The 16,193-nt window shown below is 44.4% G+C and overlaps 1 protein-coding gene across 1 annotated transcript; it reads left to right on the top strand.

Annotated features, from left to right (window-relative positions):
• Positions 1–9: 9 nt before the first annotated feature.
• Positions 10–16,106, top strand: SRRD (SRR1 domain containing). The gene is made up of 7 exons (XM_055321871.1): positions 10–212; positions 10,434–10,474; positions 12,238–12,497; positions 12,597–12,695; positions 14,539–14,693; positions 15,344–15,389; positions 15,776–16,106. The coding sequence occupies exons 1-7, from the start codon at positions 25–27 to the stop codon at positions 15,971–15,973; spliced, it is 987 nt and encodes a 328-aa protein (XP_055177846.1). The 5' UTR covers positions 10–24; the 3' UTR covers positions 15,974–16,106.
• Positions 16,107–16,193: the final 87 nt, after the last annotated feature.

Below are 16,193 nucleotides of genomic sequence, written 5' to 3'. Positions count from 1 at the left end.
TCGCGCCGGTGACGCCGGGAGGCCATGGCGGCGGCGGCGGCGGCGGCGGCGGAGGCGGCGGAGGCGCCGGGGCCTTGGCGGGCGGCAGCCCCGCGGAAGAGAAGGCGCTCGGCCGCGCGGCGTCCGCGGGGGAGGCAGGCGGCGGCGCTGGGCCGGGAGGCCGAGACCGAGGCGGACCGCGCAGTCGTGCTTCGTCGCCTCCAGGAGGCCGCGTGAGTGCGGGGTGGGCCTGGGGCCGAGCCTCAGTCTCGCCGTCTGTAAGGTGGGCATAACGGCAAGCCCTTAGGGTTGTCGCCCGGGTTTAACGGGAGCATGGAGCTCCTTTCGGGCCGGATCATAGTAAAGGTGGTCATTCCTCCTCTTGCGCGGCCACGGCGTGACCCCGGGCTCGGCCGGGAATCCCCGTGCCTCAGTTTTCTCATCCGAGATCTGCAGATAGTCCCTATGGAGGCCTGTTTTACGGATTCAGTGCAATAGTAGATGTAACCCACCTCCGAGAGTACATGTGAACCACGGTGCCTGGCGCGGCGTAAGCGCAGCCCCGGCGCTTGGTATTGATCCTGTCGCAGTATTGGTTATCGGTATTGCTAGCGCTAGGGCAGCAACAAACACCAACGTGATCGCCAGCCTCGCGGCCATCACCGCCAGGCGCTTGAGGAGCTCCTGTGTGCCCGCCACTGGCCTAAGCGTTCTACACGTGCCATCATCAGTTTGAGTGTCCCGGACGGACCGCTAGGAACCTGATAGGCTCAGGCTTGGGGCCAGATCTCCAGGCCTTGTCCTCGGGGCTTCAAAGCTCTCCATTGTTGGGGCTTATCCCAGACCCTCGCACCTCCATGCTTTGCTCTGCGCCCTAGGGCTTAGAGCACCGCCTAGCACAGAGAAATAAATGTCCCCTGTTTTTGTTACTACTGTTGTCTTGATTCACTTGCAGTTAACAGCTTTTTCTTTTAAAGATTTTATTTATTTATTCATGAGAGACACAGGCAGAGGGAGAAGCAGGCTCCCTGCAGGGAGCCGACGTGGGACTCGCCCCGATCCCGGGTCCCCAGGATCAGGCCCTGGGCGGAAGGCGGGTGATTAACCGCTGAGCCACCCGGGCTGCCCAGCATTAACAGCTTTTGTTAGTGATTCTCATCAGCAGCTGAAGGACCATCCCACCTGAGAGAAATCAGGCCAATTTTGTGTGATCCTCTCCCCTAGACTTAGGGTCAAGAGACATAGATTACTAGGAGGTTACCACCAAATAAAAGAAGTTGGCTGCCTTGCTGACTGGGAGCCTGAGTAACCAGCAGCAGCGACTTTTTGGAGGATCTCAGAAGACACCTATGAGATGAGATGGAACAGGCCCAGGGATTTGGAAACCTCATCAGGCACTTTCCATACACCCTGCACTGTTATTCCCCCTCAACTTCCTCAGGATCTGCTGGACCTCCCTGCTTCTTCCTGCACCACTGTGATCCAGTGCCTGCTGTTCTGTGCAGGCACTCACCAGTTTTCTTTTTTAAGATTTTTTTTATTTGTTTGTTCATGAGACACACACAGAGAGAGAGTGTCAGAGACACAGAGGGAGAAGCAGGCTCCCTGCAGGGAGCCCCACGTGGGACTGGATCCTGGGCCCCCAGGATCAGGCCATGGGCCGAAGGCGGCGCTAAACCGCTGAGCCACCCGGGCTGCCCCACTCACCAGTTTTCAAAGCACTCCTAGTACATCAGAGCGCTCCTTTGTCCTCTGTGAAGCGCGTGAGGGCCGCCTCCTGTGCAGATTTTTGAAGTTCTGTGTACTTTCTGAGTACCCTGAACAATAATAGTGTGTTGCTTCTCTATTTAAATCCAGTTTTATTTTCCAAAAAAATCTTTTTGTTACGGTGGGAACTTTTGAGATGGGAAGTCTCTTAGCAACTTCTAAGTTTGCAGTAGTGTTACTAACTGTAGTCACCGTGCTATAAGTTACATCCCCATGACTTACATTTGTAAGTTGGTAGCCTTTGGCCCTTGTCACCCCTTTCACACTCATCCCCCCACGCTCATCAGCCACCAATCTGTTCATTGTATCTTTGAGCTCAGTTTTTCTGGTGTTTTAGTCACACCTTTAAGCATCTGCCTTCAGCTCAAGTCATGGTCTCAGAATCCTGGGATTGAGCCCCGTGTGGGGCTCCCTGATCTGCAGGGACTCTGTTTCTCTTTCTCCCTCTGTCCCTCCCCACTGCTCTTTCTCTCTTTTTTTAAAAGATTTTATTTATTTATTCATGAAAGAGAGAGAGAGAGAGAGAGAGGCACAGACACAGGTAGAGGGAGACGCAGGCTCCATGCAGGGAGCCCAACGTGGGACTCGATCCCGGGACTCCAGGATCATGCCCTGGGCCGAAGGCAGACGTTCAACTGCTGAGCCACCCAGGGATCCCCCCTCTCTCTCTTTGAAATAATCTTTAACATTTTTTTAAGTGATATCATACCATATTTGTCTTTGACTTATTTCATTTAGCCTCATGCCCTCAGAATCCATCCACATTTTTGCAAATGAAAAGATTTCATTCTTTATTAGGGCTGAATGGTATTTCATTTTATATAGATACACCGCATCTTCTGATTCATCCCTCCATGGACACCTAGGTTGTCTTCATATTTTAGCTATTGTAAATAATGCTGCAGTGGACATGAGGGTTCATATATCTTTTCAAATAGAGCTTTTGTTTTCTCTGGATGAATAGCCAGAAGAGAAATTGCTGGATTGTATGATAGTTCTATTTTTAACTTTTTGAGGAACACACAGTATTGCACCTACTTACATTCCCACCAACAGTGCGCCAGGGTTCCCTTGTTTCCACATCCTTGCAAATGTTTATTATTTCTCATCTTCTTGATATTAGCCCTTCTAACAAGTGTGAAGTGATATCTCGTTGTTTTGATTGGCATTTCCCTGATGATTAATGATTTTAAGCATCTTTTAATGTTCCTATTGGCTCTCTGTATGTCTTCTCTGGATAAATGCCCATTTGGTTAATCTTTCACTTTCTAATCACATTGTTTGTTTGTTTTTTTTTTTAATTGAGTTGTATGAGTTCTTTATATATATTGGCTATTGACCTTTTATCATAGGATTTTTAAATCTTATCTCCCAGGCAGTAGGTTGCCTATTTATTTTCTTGGTGATTTTCTTTGCTGGGCAGAAGCTTTTTAGTTTGATGTAGTTTCACTTATTTATTTTTGCTTTTGTTGCCTTTGCTTTTGGAGTCTGATCCAAAAAAATGACTGGCAGGATCTATGTCAAGCAGCTTTTCCCCTATGTCTTCTGTGAAGAGTTTTATGGTTTCAAGTCTTAAATTCAATTCTTTAATCCATTTTCAGTTAATTTTTGTGTAAGGTATAAGATAGTGGTGCAGTTTCATTCTTTGCATATAACTGTCTGGTTTTCCCAACACCATTTATTAAGGAGACTGTTCCTTCCCCCTTGTATATTCTTGGCTCCTTTGCCATAAGGTACTGGACTGTATACGTGTGGGTTTATTACTTCTGGGCAGTCTCTTCTGCTGTGTTGATCTGTGTGTCTTTTTTTTTTTTTTTAAAGATTTTATTTATTCATGAGAGACACAGAGAGAGAAAGAGAGGCAGAGACACAGGCAGAGGGAGAAGCAGGCTCCACGCAGGGACCCCGATGTGGGACTCGATCCCGGGTCTCCAGGGTCACGCCCTGGGCTGAAGGTGGCACTAAACCGCTGAGCCACCCAGGCTGCCCTCCATTAGGATTTTCTTAGTATTTTTGTTTATGAATACAGTATGTAGTATATAGCATACAAAATATGTGTTGATCAATTGTTTATGTTATTGATAGGACTTCCAGTCAACTGTAAGCTATTAATAGTTAAGTTTTGGGGGAGTCAGAAGTTATACTCAGTTTTTCATCTGCACAGAGATTTGGCACTCCCTCTCCCTGTCATTCAAGGGCCAACTATATGTTGCAAAAAATGACAAGACTGGGCATCCTTGCCTTGTTCCTCATCTTAGAGGAAAAACTCAGCTTTCATCATTGAATATGACATGGCTTGTTATATATGGCTTTTATTATCTGGAGTTACATTCTGTGTATACCTGCTTTGTTGTGAGCTATTATCAAAATGGGTGTGTTTTTTTTTTTTAAGATTTTATTTATTAGAGAAAGAGAACATGAATGTATGAGCACAAGCAGGGGAAGCAGCAGAAAGAGAGGGAGAAGCAGGCTCCCTGCTCAGCAGAGCGGGATCCCAGGACCCTGGGATCATGACCCTAGCTGAAGGCAGAAGCTTAACTGACAGCCACCCAGGCGCCCCTCAAAATGGGTATTGAATTTTGTCAAATGCTTTTTTGCATCTGTTGAGATGATCATACTATTTTTATCCTTCATTTGCTAAGGTGGTATATTACTTTGGTTGATTTGTGAATGTTGAACCACCCTTATATCCTTGAAATAAACCTTACTTGATCATAGCATATGATTCTCTTACTGTATTGTTGAATTTGGTTTGCTGACATTTTGTTGAGGATTTTTGTATATGTGTTCATCACAGATATTGGTCTGTAATTTTCTTTTCTTCTGGATCTTGGCTGGCTTTGATACGGGCAGTGCTGGCCCCATAAAATGTGTTGGGAAGCATTCCTTCCTCCAGTTAGTTAGTTAGTTAGTTATGGGAAATTTTGAGAAGAATTGGTATTCATTATTCTTTGAATATTTGGTAGAATTCACCAGAGAAGCCATCTGGTCCTGGATTCTGCTGCTTGAGAGGTTTTTGATTACTCATTTAATGTCCTTACTGGTAATTAGTCTGTTCAGAATTGGTTTCTTCATGATTCAGTCTTGGAGGGTTGTATGTTTCTGAGAATTTATCCTTCTAGATTGTCCAACTTGTTGGGGTGTAATTGTTCATAGTAGTCTCTTAAAATACTTTGTATGTCTATAATATCAGTGGGAACATCTCTTTCATTTCTGAGTCCTCATTCTTTTTTTTTAACCTTGAGTGTAGCTGAACATTTGTCAGCTTTGTTCTTTTCAAAGAACCAGTTATTACTTTTGTTGATCCTTCTATTGACATTTTAGTCTGTATTTCCTTTATTTCTATTCTGATCTGTTACTTACTTCTTCCTACTAACTTCGGGCTTCATTTGTTCTTTTTCTCTTTCCTTGAGGTGTAAAGTTGGCTTTCTTATTTGAGACTTTTCTTGTTTCTTGAGGTCGGCCTGTGTCACAATAAACTTCCCTCTTAGAAGACTTTTTTTTTTTTTTTTTTTTTTTTTTTTTTAAGTAAACCCTCTGCCCAGCATGGGGCTCCAGCTCAAAACTATGAGATCAACAAGAGTTGCATGCCCCACCAACTGAGGCAGCCAGGTGCCCCAATTTTAGAACTACTTTTGCTGCATTCCATAAATTTTGCTATTACACATTTTCATTTGTCTCAAAGTATTTTTTTGGTTTCTCTTTTGATCTGCTCATTGGCCCACTGGTTGTTCAGTAGCATGTTGTTTAATCTCTATATGTGTGAATTTCCCATTTTCTTCTAGTAATTGATTTCTAGTTCCATACCACTGTGGTCAGAAAAGTTGCTTGATAGGATTTCAGTCATCACTTTAGAAAATTCTAGTCTTCTTAAATTTAGTTACTTGTCTTGTAGCCTAACATCTGATATCTCCTGGAGAATGTTCCATGTGCACTTGAGAGGAATGTGTTCCGTCTCTCCTTTTGGGTGGAGGGTTCTTTATATATCTGTTAAGTCCATGTGGTCTAACTTGTTTCCTGAAGCTGATGTTTTCTTACTGATCGTCTGGATGGATGGTCTATCCATTGATGTAAGTAAGGTATTAAAATCCCTTACTATTATTGTGTTGCTGCCGACTTTTCCTTTTAGGTATGTTCCTATTTACTGGGCATATTTAGTTGCTCCTATATTGGGTGGGTAAATATTTACAAATACTGTATCCTCTTATTGCATTGATTCCTTTATCATTCTGTGATGCCCTCTTTTGGCTTTTGTTAACAGTGTTTGGATTTTTTTTCTCTCCTCCATTGGGCTGAGAATCAGAAGATTGTTTGTTAGCTGTGCAACCTTGAACAAAGCACACCCTTTCTCTAAGTTTGTTTTTTTCTCTATAAAATAGAAACAATAAATTATTCTCCCAGGACCATATTATGACTCAAATAAGAGAGTGTATATAAAAGTGCTTTGTAAACTATGGAATACTGCCCAAATATGAAAAGTTATAATGCTCATGATTATGCAGCGGCCAAATGTTCAGAATTAGATTTTTTGAATTTATTTATTTTTATTTTATTTTTTTTAGGATAAGATTTTTTTTTAAGACATAATTATTTATTTTAGAGAGAGTGTGCTCACACACTTGCTAGAGAGGAGAGAGGCAGAGGCAGAGAGAAAGACAGTCCTTGAGCAGACTCCCCACTAAGTGTGGAGCTGGACTCTGGGCTCTATTCCGATCTTAAGATCATGACCTGAGCTGAAATCAAGAGTCTGCTGCTTAACTGACTGAGCCAACTAGGCACCCCCAAAATAAGATTTTTTTTGAATAGTATTTATTGAGGGCTTACTGTTACAGATACTATTTTAAGTAACCTCCATCTCATTTAATTCTAAAAACTATTTTAAAAATTTTAAAAAGCTATTCTGAGAGTAAATATTCATATTATCCTCAGAGTTGGGGAAGCACAGGCACAAAAGAGGTTAAGTAACTTGTTCAATGTCATAGTAAATGTCAGAACTAGATACAGACTTGAGTGTATGACTCTGAAGTCTGTGTTCTTTCTTTTTTTAAAGCTTACCAAATATATACATAGCTCTTAAAATATCATAGATTAAATTACTTTAGCCTTTCGTGAAACACTGAGCATCAGAAGATGCTTTAATTTGGGGCACCCAGCTGGCTTAGTCACTGGACCATGAGACTCTTAATCTTAGGATTGTGAGTTCGAGCCACACTGGGGATACAGTTTACTTAATTTTTTTTAAAAGATGCTATATAATTGGACTTGTTTTCTTTTTCCTTTTGACCCCTTCATCCATTTCTCCCACCTCCAACTCTCTACCTCTGGCAACCACCCATCTGTTCTCTGTATCTATGAGCTCAGTGTTTTGTTTTAAGATTCCACATATAAGTGATTTATAATATTTGTCTTTCTCTTTCTGGCCTACTTAGCATAATGCCTTCAAGGTCCATCCATGTTGCAAATGGAAAGATTTCATTCTTTATTGTGGCTGAGTAGTATTCCATTTTGCGTATATACCACAATTTCTGTATCCATTTATCCACTGATGGGCACTTAGGTTGTTTCTGTATTTTCATTATTGTAAATAATCCTGCAGTGAACATATGGATGCATATACTTTTTTGAGTTAGTGTTTTCATTTTCTTCAGATAAATACTCAGAAGGGGAATTGCTAAATCATATGGTAGTTCTATTTTTATTTTATTTTTTTTGAGGAATTTCCATAATGTTTTCCATAGTGTCTCTGTCAGTTTACATTCCCACTAACTACACAAGGATTTTCCCTTTCTCTACATCTTCACCAATACTTGTTATTTCTTGTCTTTTTGTCATTGTCTTGTCTATCAAATGGCCATTCTAACAGTGTGAAGTGATGTCTCATTGCGGTTTTTGTTTTTAAATATTTTTTTATTATTTATTTATTTATGAGAGACACACAGAGAGAGGCAGAGACAGAAGCAGGCTCCCCACAGGGAGCCCAATGCGGGACTCCATCCCCTGACCCAGGATGACACCCTGAGTCAAAGGCAGATGCCCAACTGCGGAGCCACCCAGGCGTCCCTTTCATTGTGGTTTTGAATTGCATTTCCCTGATGATTAATGATGTTGAGCACCTTTTTCTGTACTTGTTGACCATCTATATGTCTTTAGAAAAATATCTAGTCAGAGCTGCCCATTTTTTAATTAGATTGCTCGTGGGGTTATTTTGTTTTGTTTTTGGTATTGCTTTTCATGAGTGCTTTATATTTTAGATATTAACCCCTTATCAGATACATAATCTACAAATTTTTCCCCTACAGTAGGTTGCCTTTGTATTTTGTTGATAGTTTCCTTTGCTAGGCAGAAGCTTTTTAGTTTGATGCAGTCCCACACATTTTGCTTTGTTTTTTTTTCTTTACTTTTGGTATCAGGTTAAAGAAAAAAATCATTACCATGACCTGTATCAAGTAGCTTTCCCCTGTGTTTTCTATTCTTGAGAGACACACAGAGAGAGGCGGAGACATAGGCAGAGGGAGAAGCAGGCTCCCTTCAGAGAGCCCAGTGCAGGACTCAATCCCAGGACCCAAGGATCATGACCTGAGCCGAAGACAGATGCTCAACCACTGAGCCACCCAGGCGTCTCACCCTATGTTTTCTGTTAAGAGTTTTATAGTTTCTGGTCTTACATTCAAGTCTTTAATCCATTTTGAGTTAATTTTTGTGTACAGTGTAAGATAGTGGTGCACTTTCATTCTTTTGCATGTGACTGGTTTTCCCAATGCTATTTATTAAAGAGACTGTTCTTCCCACCTTTATTTTTTTTAAGATTTTATTTATTTATTCACGAGAGACCAGGGGCCGGGTGGGGAGGCAGAGGACTAAGCAGGCTCCATGCAGGGAGCCCTATGTGGGACTCAATCCCGAGTCCCTAGAATCACGCTTGTGCTGAAGGTGGCGCTAAACTGCTGAGCCACCGGGCTGCCCTCTTTCCATCTTTATATTCTTGGCTCCTTTGCCATAAGGTATTGGACCATATATGTGTGGATTTATTTCTGGGCTGTCTCTTCTGCTCTATTGATCTGTGTGTCTGTTTAATGCCACTACTATATTGTTTTGATTACTATATATAGCTTTGTAATAGATTCTGAAATCAGGCAGTGTGATGCCTTTAGCTTTGTTCTTCTTTCTCAAGATTGCTCTGACTATTCAGTCTTTTGTGGCTGCAGACAAATTTTTTGATTCTTCGTTCTATTTCTGTGAAAAATGCAATTAGAATTTTGATGGGAATTGGATTTAATCTGTAGGTGGTTTAGGAAAGTATAGACATTTTAACACTTTTAATTCTTCTAATCCATGAATATGGAATGTCTTTCCATTTACTTGTGTTGTCTTCAACTTCTTTCTTTAATGTCTTGTTGTTTTTAATATATAGGCTTTTACCTCCTGGTGAAGTTTATTCCTAGGTATTTTATTCTTTTTGATGCAATTTCAAATGGGATCATCTTCCTAACTTTTTTTTCCCTGATAGTTCATTATTAGTGTATAGAAACACAAAAAATTTTTGTTTATTGGTGTTGTATCCTTCACCTTTACTGAATTCATTTATTAGTTTGAACAGTTTTTCAGTGGAGTCTTTAAGGTTTTCCTGATGTACTATGTCACCTGCAAATAGTGACAGTTTTACTTCTTTTTTTCTAATTCAGATGCTTTTTATTTATTTTTCTTTCATAATTGCTCTGGCTAGGATTTCCAATACTATGTTGAATAAAAGTGCCAAGGAAAGATCAGGCAAGTTCCTGGTCTTAGAAGATCTTAAAGGAGATAATAATAGTTGAAACTCTTCACCATTGGATGTGATGTTATCTGTGGACTTGTCATATGTGGTCTTTATTTTTAATGTGTTGAGGGGTGTTCCTGCTATACCCACTTTGTTGAGAATTTTTATCATAAGTGGATATTAAGTTTTGTCAGATGCTTTCTGCATCTTTTGAGATGATCACTTAAAAAAAAAAGATTTTATTTATTTATTTGTGAGAGAGAGAGGCAGAGACACAAGCAGAGGGAGAAGCAGGCTCCATGCAGGGAGCCCGACGTGGGACTCGATCCTGGGTCTCCAGGATCAGGCCCTGGGCTGAAGGTGGCGCTAAACCGCTGAGCCACCGGGGCTGCCCTGGGAGTTTGTTTTAAACCACTGTTGACTGTGTTCTGCTCTGGGTTTGCATAAGCCAGTTGACTTGAATTAGGAAAGCCCAGACACTGGTGTCCCTATCTCCTTTTACTTGCACCTTGGAATTATTTGTAATAACAAAGACTGCTTATTGAGTACCCGCTCTGTGTGAAGCCCAGTGCTCCGTGTTGACCCATTTGATCCCTTCTGTAACCCTGCATGATAACTATGATTCTTTCCCCATTCTAGAGGTGAGTAAACTAAAGCTCAGAGAGGCTAAATCTGTGCATCTAGCAACTATTTATGGAGATCGGCCTCTGTGCCAGGTCATGGTGTGGACCGGGATACAAAACAGACCCAGAGGTCCCTGGGAATCAGGATGTCCTCCAGCAACCCTCCTCCTGCACTCCAGGGTGGGTGCTGTGTGTGAGGGTGCTCTGTCCCCCTCCTTGCATCCAGCTCATGGTCAGGAGGAAGGTCACTGGGCAGGAGGGCAACCCAGAAAAGTTTGGGAAATGACCATGCCTTTTTCTCTTAACAGGGAGGACCTGCTTCTGTCTGATTTCTGGAGTCTGGCACTAGGTGGGTACCAGATGGCCAAGACTGAGGGTGGAGAGTGTGGGAGGAGGGCCTGAATGTGGGCAAAGAAAGGAGTCCAGTCCATATTTGGTGATTCTTTTCTTCACAGAGCTGGGTTCTAATTCTGACTTCCTGGGTTGACTCAGCAGTTGAGTGCCTGCCTTTGGCTCAGGACGTGATCCTGGGGTCCCGGGATCGAGTCCCACTTCGGGCTCCCCACAAGGAGCCTGCTTCTCCCTCTGCCTGTTGTCTCTGCTTCTCTCTCTCTCTGTGTCTCTCATGAATAAATAATTAAAATCTTAAAAAAAATAATAATTCTGACTTCCTGCTCACAACCATGTCTTGCACTTAACTAGCCCTGACCTTTAGTTTCTGTATCTGTGAAAGAGAGGTGACAATGTGCATATTGTGATATAGTTTTGAAGATTAAATGAGGCTGTTTGGTTAAGTGCTTAGGACAGTGCTTGCCTGGGCACAGGAGGCAGTCGATGTCCATCGCCACCATAGCTGTTGAAATTTATTCTTCATACATTCTTTCCCTCAATATTACTACATAGGCTTGTTTCTCCTCATGCGCTTGTAACCTCTTCCTAAACAGAGTCTATGGCAACAGAAATGTTAATACGGGTAGTGGATATACAGCAGTTAAAATTTTTATTGAGGGACATTTAGTTTGTTTACTTTGGTTTTTTAGTTCTTACACTTAACTGTTTTTTTTTTTAATTTATTTATGATAGTCATACAGAGAGAGAGAGAGAGGCAGAGACACAGGCAGAGGGAGAAGCAGGCTCCATGCACCGGGAGCCCGACGTGGGATTCGATCCCGGATCTCCAAGATCGTGCCCCGGGCCAAGGGCAGGCGCCAAACCGCTGCACCACCCAGGGATCCCTTACACTTAACTGTTCAATGAGCACCTGTATCTGTAAAGCTTTTACCAAATTTAGGATGATCCTCTCAGGACATATTCCCAGAAATGGAATTATTTAGTGACAGGCAGTGACCAACTTGATATCTGCTGTCAAGTTTTTTCCAAAAAGCTTTCAAGCCAATACTTTCACCAGCAAGGACTGAAAGAGCCAGTTCTTCATCCAGCCTTTCCGAGCTGGGGTCTTATTTAAACATCTTTGCTAGTAAGTTGAAAGTCAGTATCTTACTATGGGACCATGGCCTTTTGTTTTTTGTACTGTATATAGATCTGTTCAAATAAATTCAGTGCCAGTGTAATAAAAGGAGAGACGAGAACTCACTGCCGTGTGAAAAGATTTAAACAGTATTTTTCATTAGACTCCAAAAGCTGCAGCCTACCTTTGTTTTTCTTTGAACTTGTAACAGTAAATATTCCTATTCCCAGCCTTTTATGGTGTGATTTTGAGAACTTCTGTTCTTCCATTCTTTGTTATAATAAAAAAAAGTAGGTACTTCAGAGCATAGCCCACATTTACCAGGTACCTCCTACTAAATTAGACAGGGTTCACATTAGAGTTTCAGTTGGAAACTGTACACATAAATAAAGCCAATTTTTTTGCTTGGAACAATCTTGGAGGTTGCAGGCCAGGGTGCGTGGAGGGGACCCGACAGCCAGTGGTGCTGGTCGTGGCCGCATGTCCCAGGCATGTTTGGGACTAAGGCCTGCAGCCTTCTCCCGGAAGAGCTGAGTTTTCCTGACTTACTCCTTTTCTCCCTGGGTCTGTGGACATCTGTGGGGGATTAGGTTCATGGGGTCAGAGCACAGCCTCTGATTGTGTTTGGGGGCCTGCTCTTTCAGAAACCATCAACAGCTGTCTTACAAAACATCTGGAACAACTGAAGGCCCCTGATGGGACTCTTTTGGAAGCCCTTGGAAACCTGCATCTTAACTCCTCTCCAGATGAGTCAGCTGTGACCCCTGGTGCCATCCCAGGAGAGACCCTGGTCCCAGGAACCTGCCATTGGAAGTGTGTATGTTATGGCATTGGGAACTTTGCCACCTGTGTCATAGCTAGATACCAGCTAACATTTTTGCTCCTCTTCCTGGAAAAGTGCCAGGTAAATTTTCGGATTCTTTTCAATCACTCCCTCCCTTGGTCTTGCACACGGTATGCACGAGATCTTTGGGTTGATAGAACTCATTCTTCCCTTCTGCAGATTCCCAGAAGGCACTGCTGGGTGTACGACCCTCTGTTCAGCCAACTAGAAATTGGGGTTCTGAATACCCTTGGTTTGACAGTTCTCAGTGAGAATGAGGTAAGTGGCTCAGGGAAGGGGAACATGGGGGCAGTGACAATGCTGACCCAGTGGGACCCCAGGCTGTGCCCCATGGATGCACTTACTCTGCAGTCACTGTCGCTCCCTCCCACTGCTCACTTGCCTTCCCGGTGCCTGTCATATGGGACCCCTCAGTGATACACATCCTCTCCTACATTGTGCCCATCACAAAAAAAGTAAATGGCACAAATGGCATGGACTGAAACCTGTTATATTTGCAAAATCCTAGTGAGAATTCCATGTCCAGGAGCCTCTGGTAATTTCCTAAGTTGCTACTTATGTGGGTGTTAATAAATAAAGTGGTACACATTCTCGGTGCCTCAAATGAGGGCTTTCTGGTTGGGATTTACCCTGTCCTAGGGGAAGTCCTAGAAGGGACACAACATCTCTGTTTGTGGAGTAGCCCAGTCACACCCATAGCCTCTGGCAGTGAGCCATGGGTAGATCCTCCACCCAGAGGTACCATTAGTGAGACCTGGAGAAGGGACATCATCTCACAAGCAGGGTCTGAAGCCAGTGTAGGCACACACCTCTGCAAGCAGCTTTGCATTGCTTGGGGGATTACAGAATAATCACTTGATCCCTCTGTCCAAAACTACCATCTCATTGCTTATTATGAAACCCGGGGGCGCCTGGGTGGCTCAGTCAGTTAAGCATCTGCCTTCAGTTCAGGTCATGATCCCAGGATTCTGGGATGGAGCCCCCATGTCAGGCTCCCTGCTCAGCGGGGAGGCTGCTTCCTCCTCTCCCTCAACCTGCTACTCCCCCCACTTATGTGCTCACTCTTTTTCTCTGTCAAATAAATAAATAAAATCTTAAAAAAAAAAAAAAAAAGCTGAAAATCAGGCCCTGCTGAGAGAAGAGAATCCTTCAATGTTGGCGGGGCCCTGAAGCCCTGCCACTGCGTTCTCATCATTTTTTCCTGAGTGCCTATTCTGTGCTGGCAGGGACTTTGGGAGAGGCCAAGATAGATGCAGTCCCTGTCTCCAGGGAGCCCATGGTCCCATCAAGGCGTATGGCCTGTAAACAAGCCAGTGGTGAGCAGAGCAGAAGGGGAAAGCACCCCATGCCATTTGAGGGGCTGGAGGAAGGTTTCCTGGGTCGGTGCTGGGATTGCAGGTACCCCCAGGAGTTGGCTGGATGGACCCAGGTGGGGTTGCAGGCAAGCCTGTGCAGAGTAGCCGTGGGGGAGCCACTGTCTGTTTGTGATGGACAGAAGGGAGGAGGGTGTGGAGCAGAGAGGCCCAGGGAAGGCAGGACTAGGCAGCCAAGGGAGGGCCTGCTTCCCTGCGACAGGTCTGGCTGTGGAGCCATGGCCCTGGGGAGGGGGAGCACTTGTGTCCCCCGGAAGACATTTGGTCTGGCAGGCATCTGCAGAAGGGGACACAGGAGGCCTGGAGGCTTGCCAGGCACAGTTCACAAGGGCAGTAATCATTGCCACCCGTCCTGCCCTTGCTGTCACGGACCCAAGAAGCCCCTCTGCTAATCCAGGGCTTTCTGTGTTCATGGGACACACATCTGTTCAGTAAACGCAGGTTCCTTCTGGACCTCGTGATTTCCAGATGACGTGGGCCTACAAGCCGGGAAATGTCAGCCATGCCCCGTTATGACGTGCTGATATAATGGAAGTACAATTTTGTGTGCGTCTGTGGTGTGTCTGTTGTGACATGCTCACAGTCAGGGTGACCAGCGCCTGCCTCCTCACCTTGGTACACTGTTCCTTATTCGGTGGTGAGAGCGCTGGGCTTCTTCAGATCTGCCCTCCCCTCCCTCACCTCCTGGGAAGAGCAAAGCGTTTACACCATGTATGTGGTGCCCACAGGAAGGAAAACGGAGTGTGGACGGCGAACCCACCATCTTCTACATGCCCCACTGCGGGACGGCCCTGTACAACAACCTGCTCTGGAGCAACTGGTCGCTGGATGCCCTTTCTCAGATGCTCCTCATCGGGAACAGCTTCCGAGGACTTGAGGAAAGGTGAGCCTGAGAACACAGAGGCCCTCAGGCCTGCAGGGGAGCCCTTCCTGACGGACCCCGACACAGGAGATGCTTGTCCCCAGGAAAGTAGACAGGGTTAGATCAGGGACATCGACCCCCCAGGTCAGGCTGCAGAGTGAGTTAAGGAGGTCTTTCTGGCCAAGAACTCCTTCCCTTCCCTAAAAAACAAGTTTTTTTAGAAGTGGGTTAAGGGGGATCCCTGGATGGTGCAGCGGTTTAGTGCCTGCCTTTGGCCCAGGGTGCGGTCCTGGAGACCCGGAATCGAGTCCCATGTCGGGCTCCCTATGTGGAGCCTGATTCTCCCTCTGCCTGTGTCTCTGCCTCTCTCTCTATGTCTATCATGAATAAATTTTTTTTTTTTTAATCTTAAAAAGAAAGTGGGGGAAAGCTTTTGCACTTTCTGCTGTGCATGCTTAGGTGTCTGCCTGTGTGCCTCCCTTCTCTCTTGGCGAAACAGGTGCTTAGGGGGCATTCACATTTTCTAAGCATTATCGAACCTACTCCACATTCCCCCTCTTTAAACCGTTTGCTATCTTTAAACCACTTTGCCTTTCTGTATGTATTGAGTTGGATAAAACCACTCCCATACCTCCTAATCACGCTGGATTTTTAATTTTTTTAATTTCTAGATTGCTGGGAAGGATTTTGCAGAAAAATTATACCTACATCGCAAAGGTATCTGTCTAAATGAAGGGGCTGGGATGGGAAGGTGGGTAAAACCAGACCATTTCTGTTAATGTGAAGAATCTGCCTTTACACAGGTGGGAGGAAGCTCACCAGGGGCTTGTTGAGGGCAGAGTGAAGTTATTCTACTCAGAGTTTAGACAGCTCTGTTCCAGAAAGCGACTACCTGTTTTTCATTCTCAGTATCAGTACCACATACTCAGTGCCCTTGGAGCTTCCAGTTCATCACACAGAAGCACTTACATCAAAATATCTGAGTCCTTATGTTTTTGGTTTTTTTTTTTTTTATAAAGTACTATAGGGGTGACAAACTGCACCCAGAAGTGTGGAGTTTGCTGTGACTGTCAGGGTGATTACATTTGAATTTTTCTGCTCAGATTTTAAAGGGGCTAGAGGAGCTTGAGCTGCCCGAGACTTCCCAGTACACCGATGTATTTAATGATACCTCCATCCACTGGTTCCCTGTACAGAAGCTACAACAACTCCCCACAGACACTTGGGCATTTCAAGAAGAACCAGACTATCAGGACTGTGAGGACCTTGAAATCATCAGGAACAAGACGAGGGATCATTGAGCTGCTGACTTGAACCTCCTGTGACGTGTTTGGTGCTGGGCACCTCAGCTCTGCTGAGGCAGAGCTGCTGCCATCAGAAATGACAGGGAAAGTGCCATGGAGGACACGCACAGAGCACAGGAAATACTCAGTTTGGTTCCCTCCTCAGGAGGCTGTGCTGTGTGAAAGGGCTTAGTATAAAGACCGATGCGGTTCTAGAGCATTCTCTTGGCGACCTGAC

This window comes from Nyctereutes procyonoides, unplaced genomic scaffold (genome assembly GCF_905146905.1).
Source record: "Nyctereutes procyonoides isolate TBG_1078 unplaced genomic scaffold, NYPRO_anot_genome, whole genome shotgun sequence".
NCBI lineage: Eukaryota > Metazoa > Chordata > Mammalia > Carnivora > Canidae > Nyctereutes > Nyctereutes procyonoides.
The sequence above is the reverse complement of the archived record's forward strand: the minus strand, read 5'-3'. Positions and strand labels throughout refer to the sequence as shown.

Excerpts from the sequence above, each read along its gene's own strand:
- SRRD (XM_055321871.1), top strand. The coding sequence starts at position 25 with ATGGCGGCGGCGGCGGCGGCGGCGGCGGAGGCGGCGGAGGCGCCGGGG. Across the intron at positions 10,475-12,237 it reads TTTCTGGAGTCTGGCACTAG|AAACCATCAACAGCTGTCTT; the intron begins GTGGGTACCAGA and ends CTGCTCTTTCAG. Across the intron at positions 15,390-15,775 it reads ATTATACCTACATCGCAAAG|ATTTTAAAGGGGCTAGAGGA; the intron begins GTATCTGTCTAA and ends TTTTCTGCTCAG.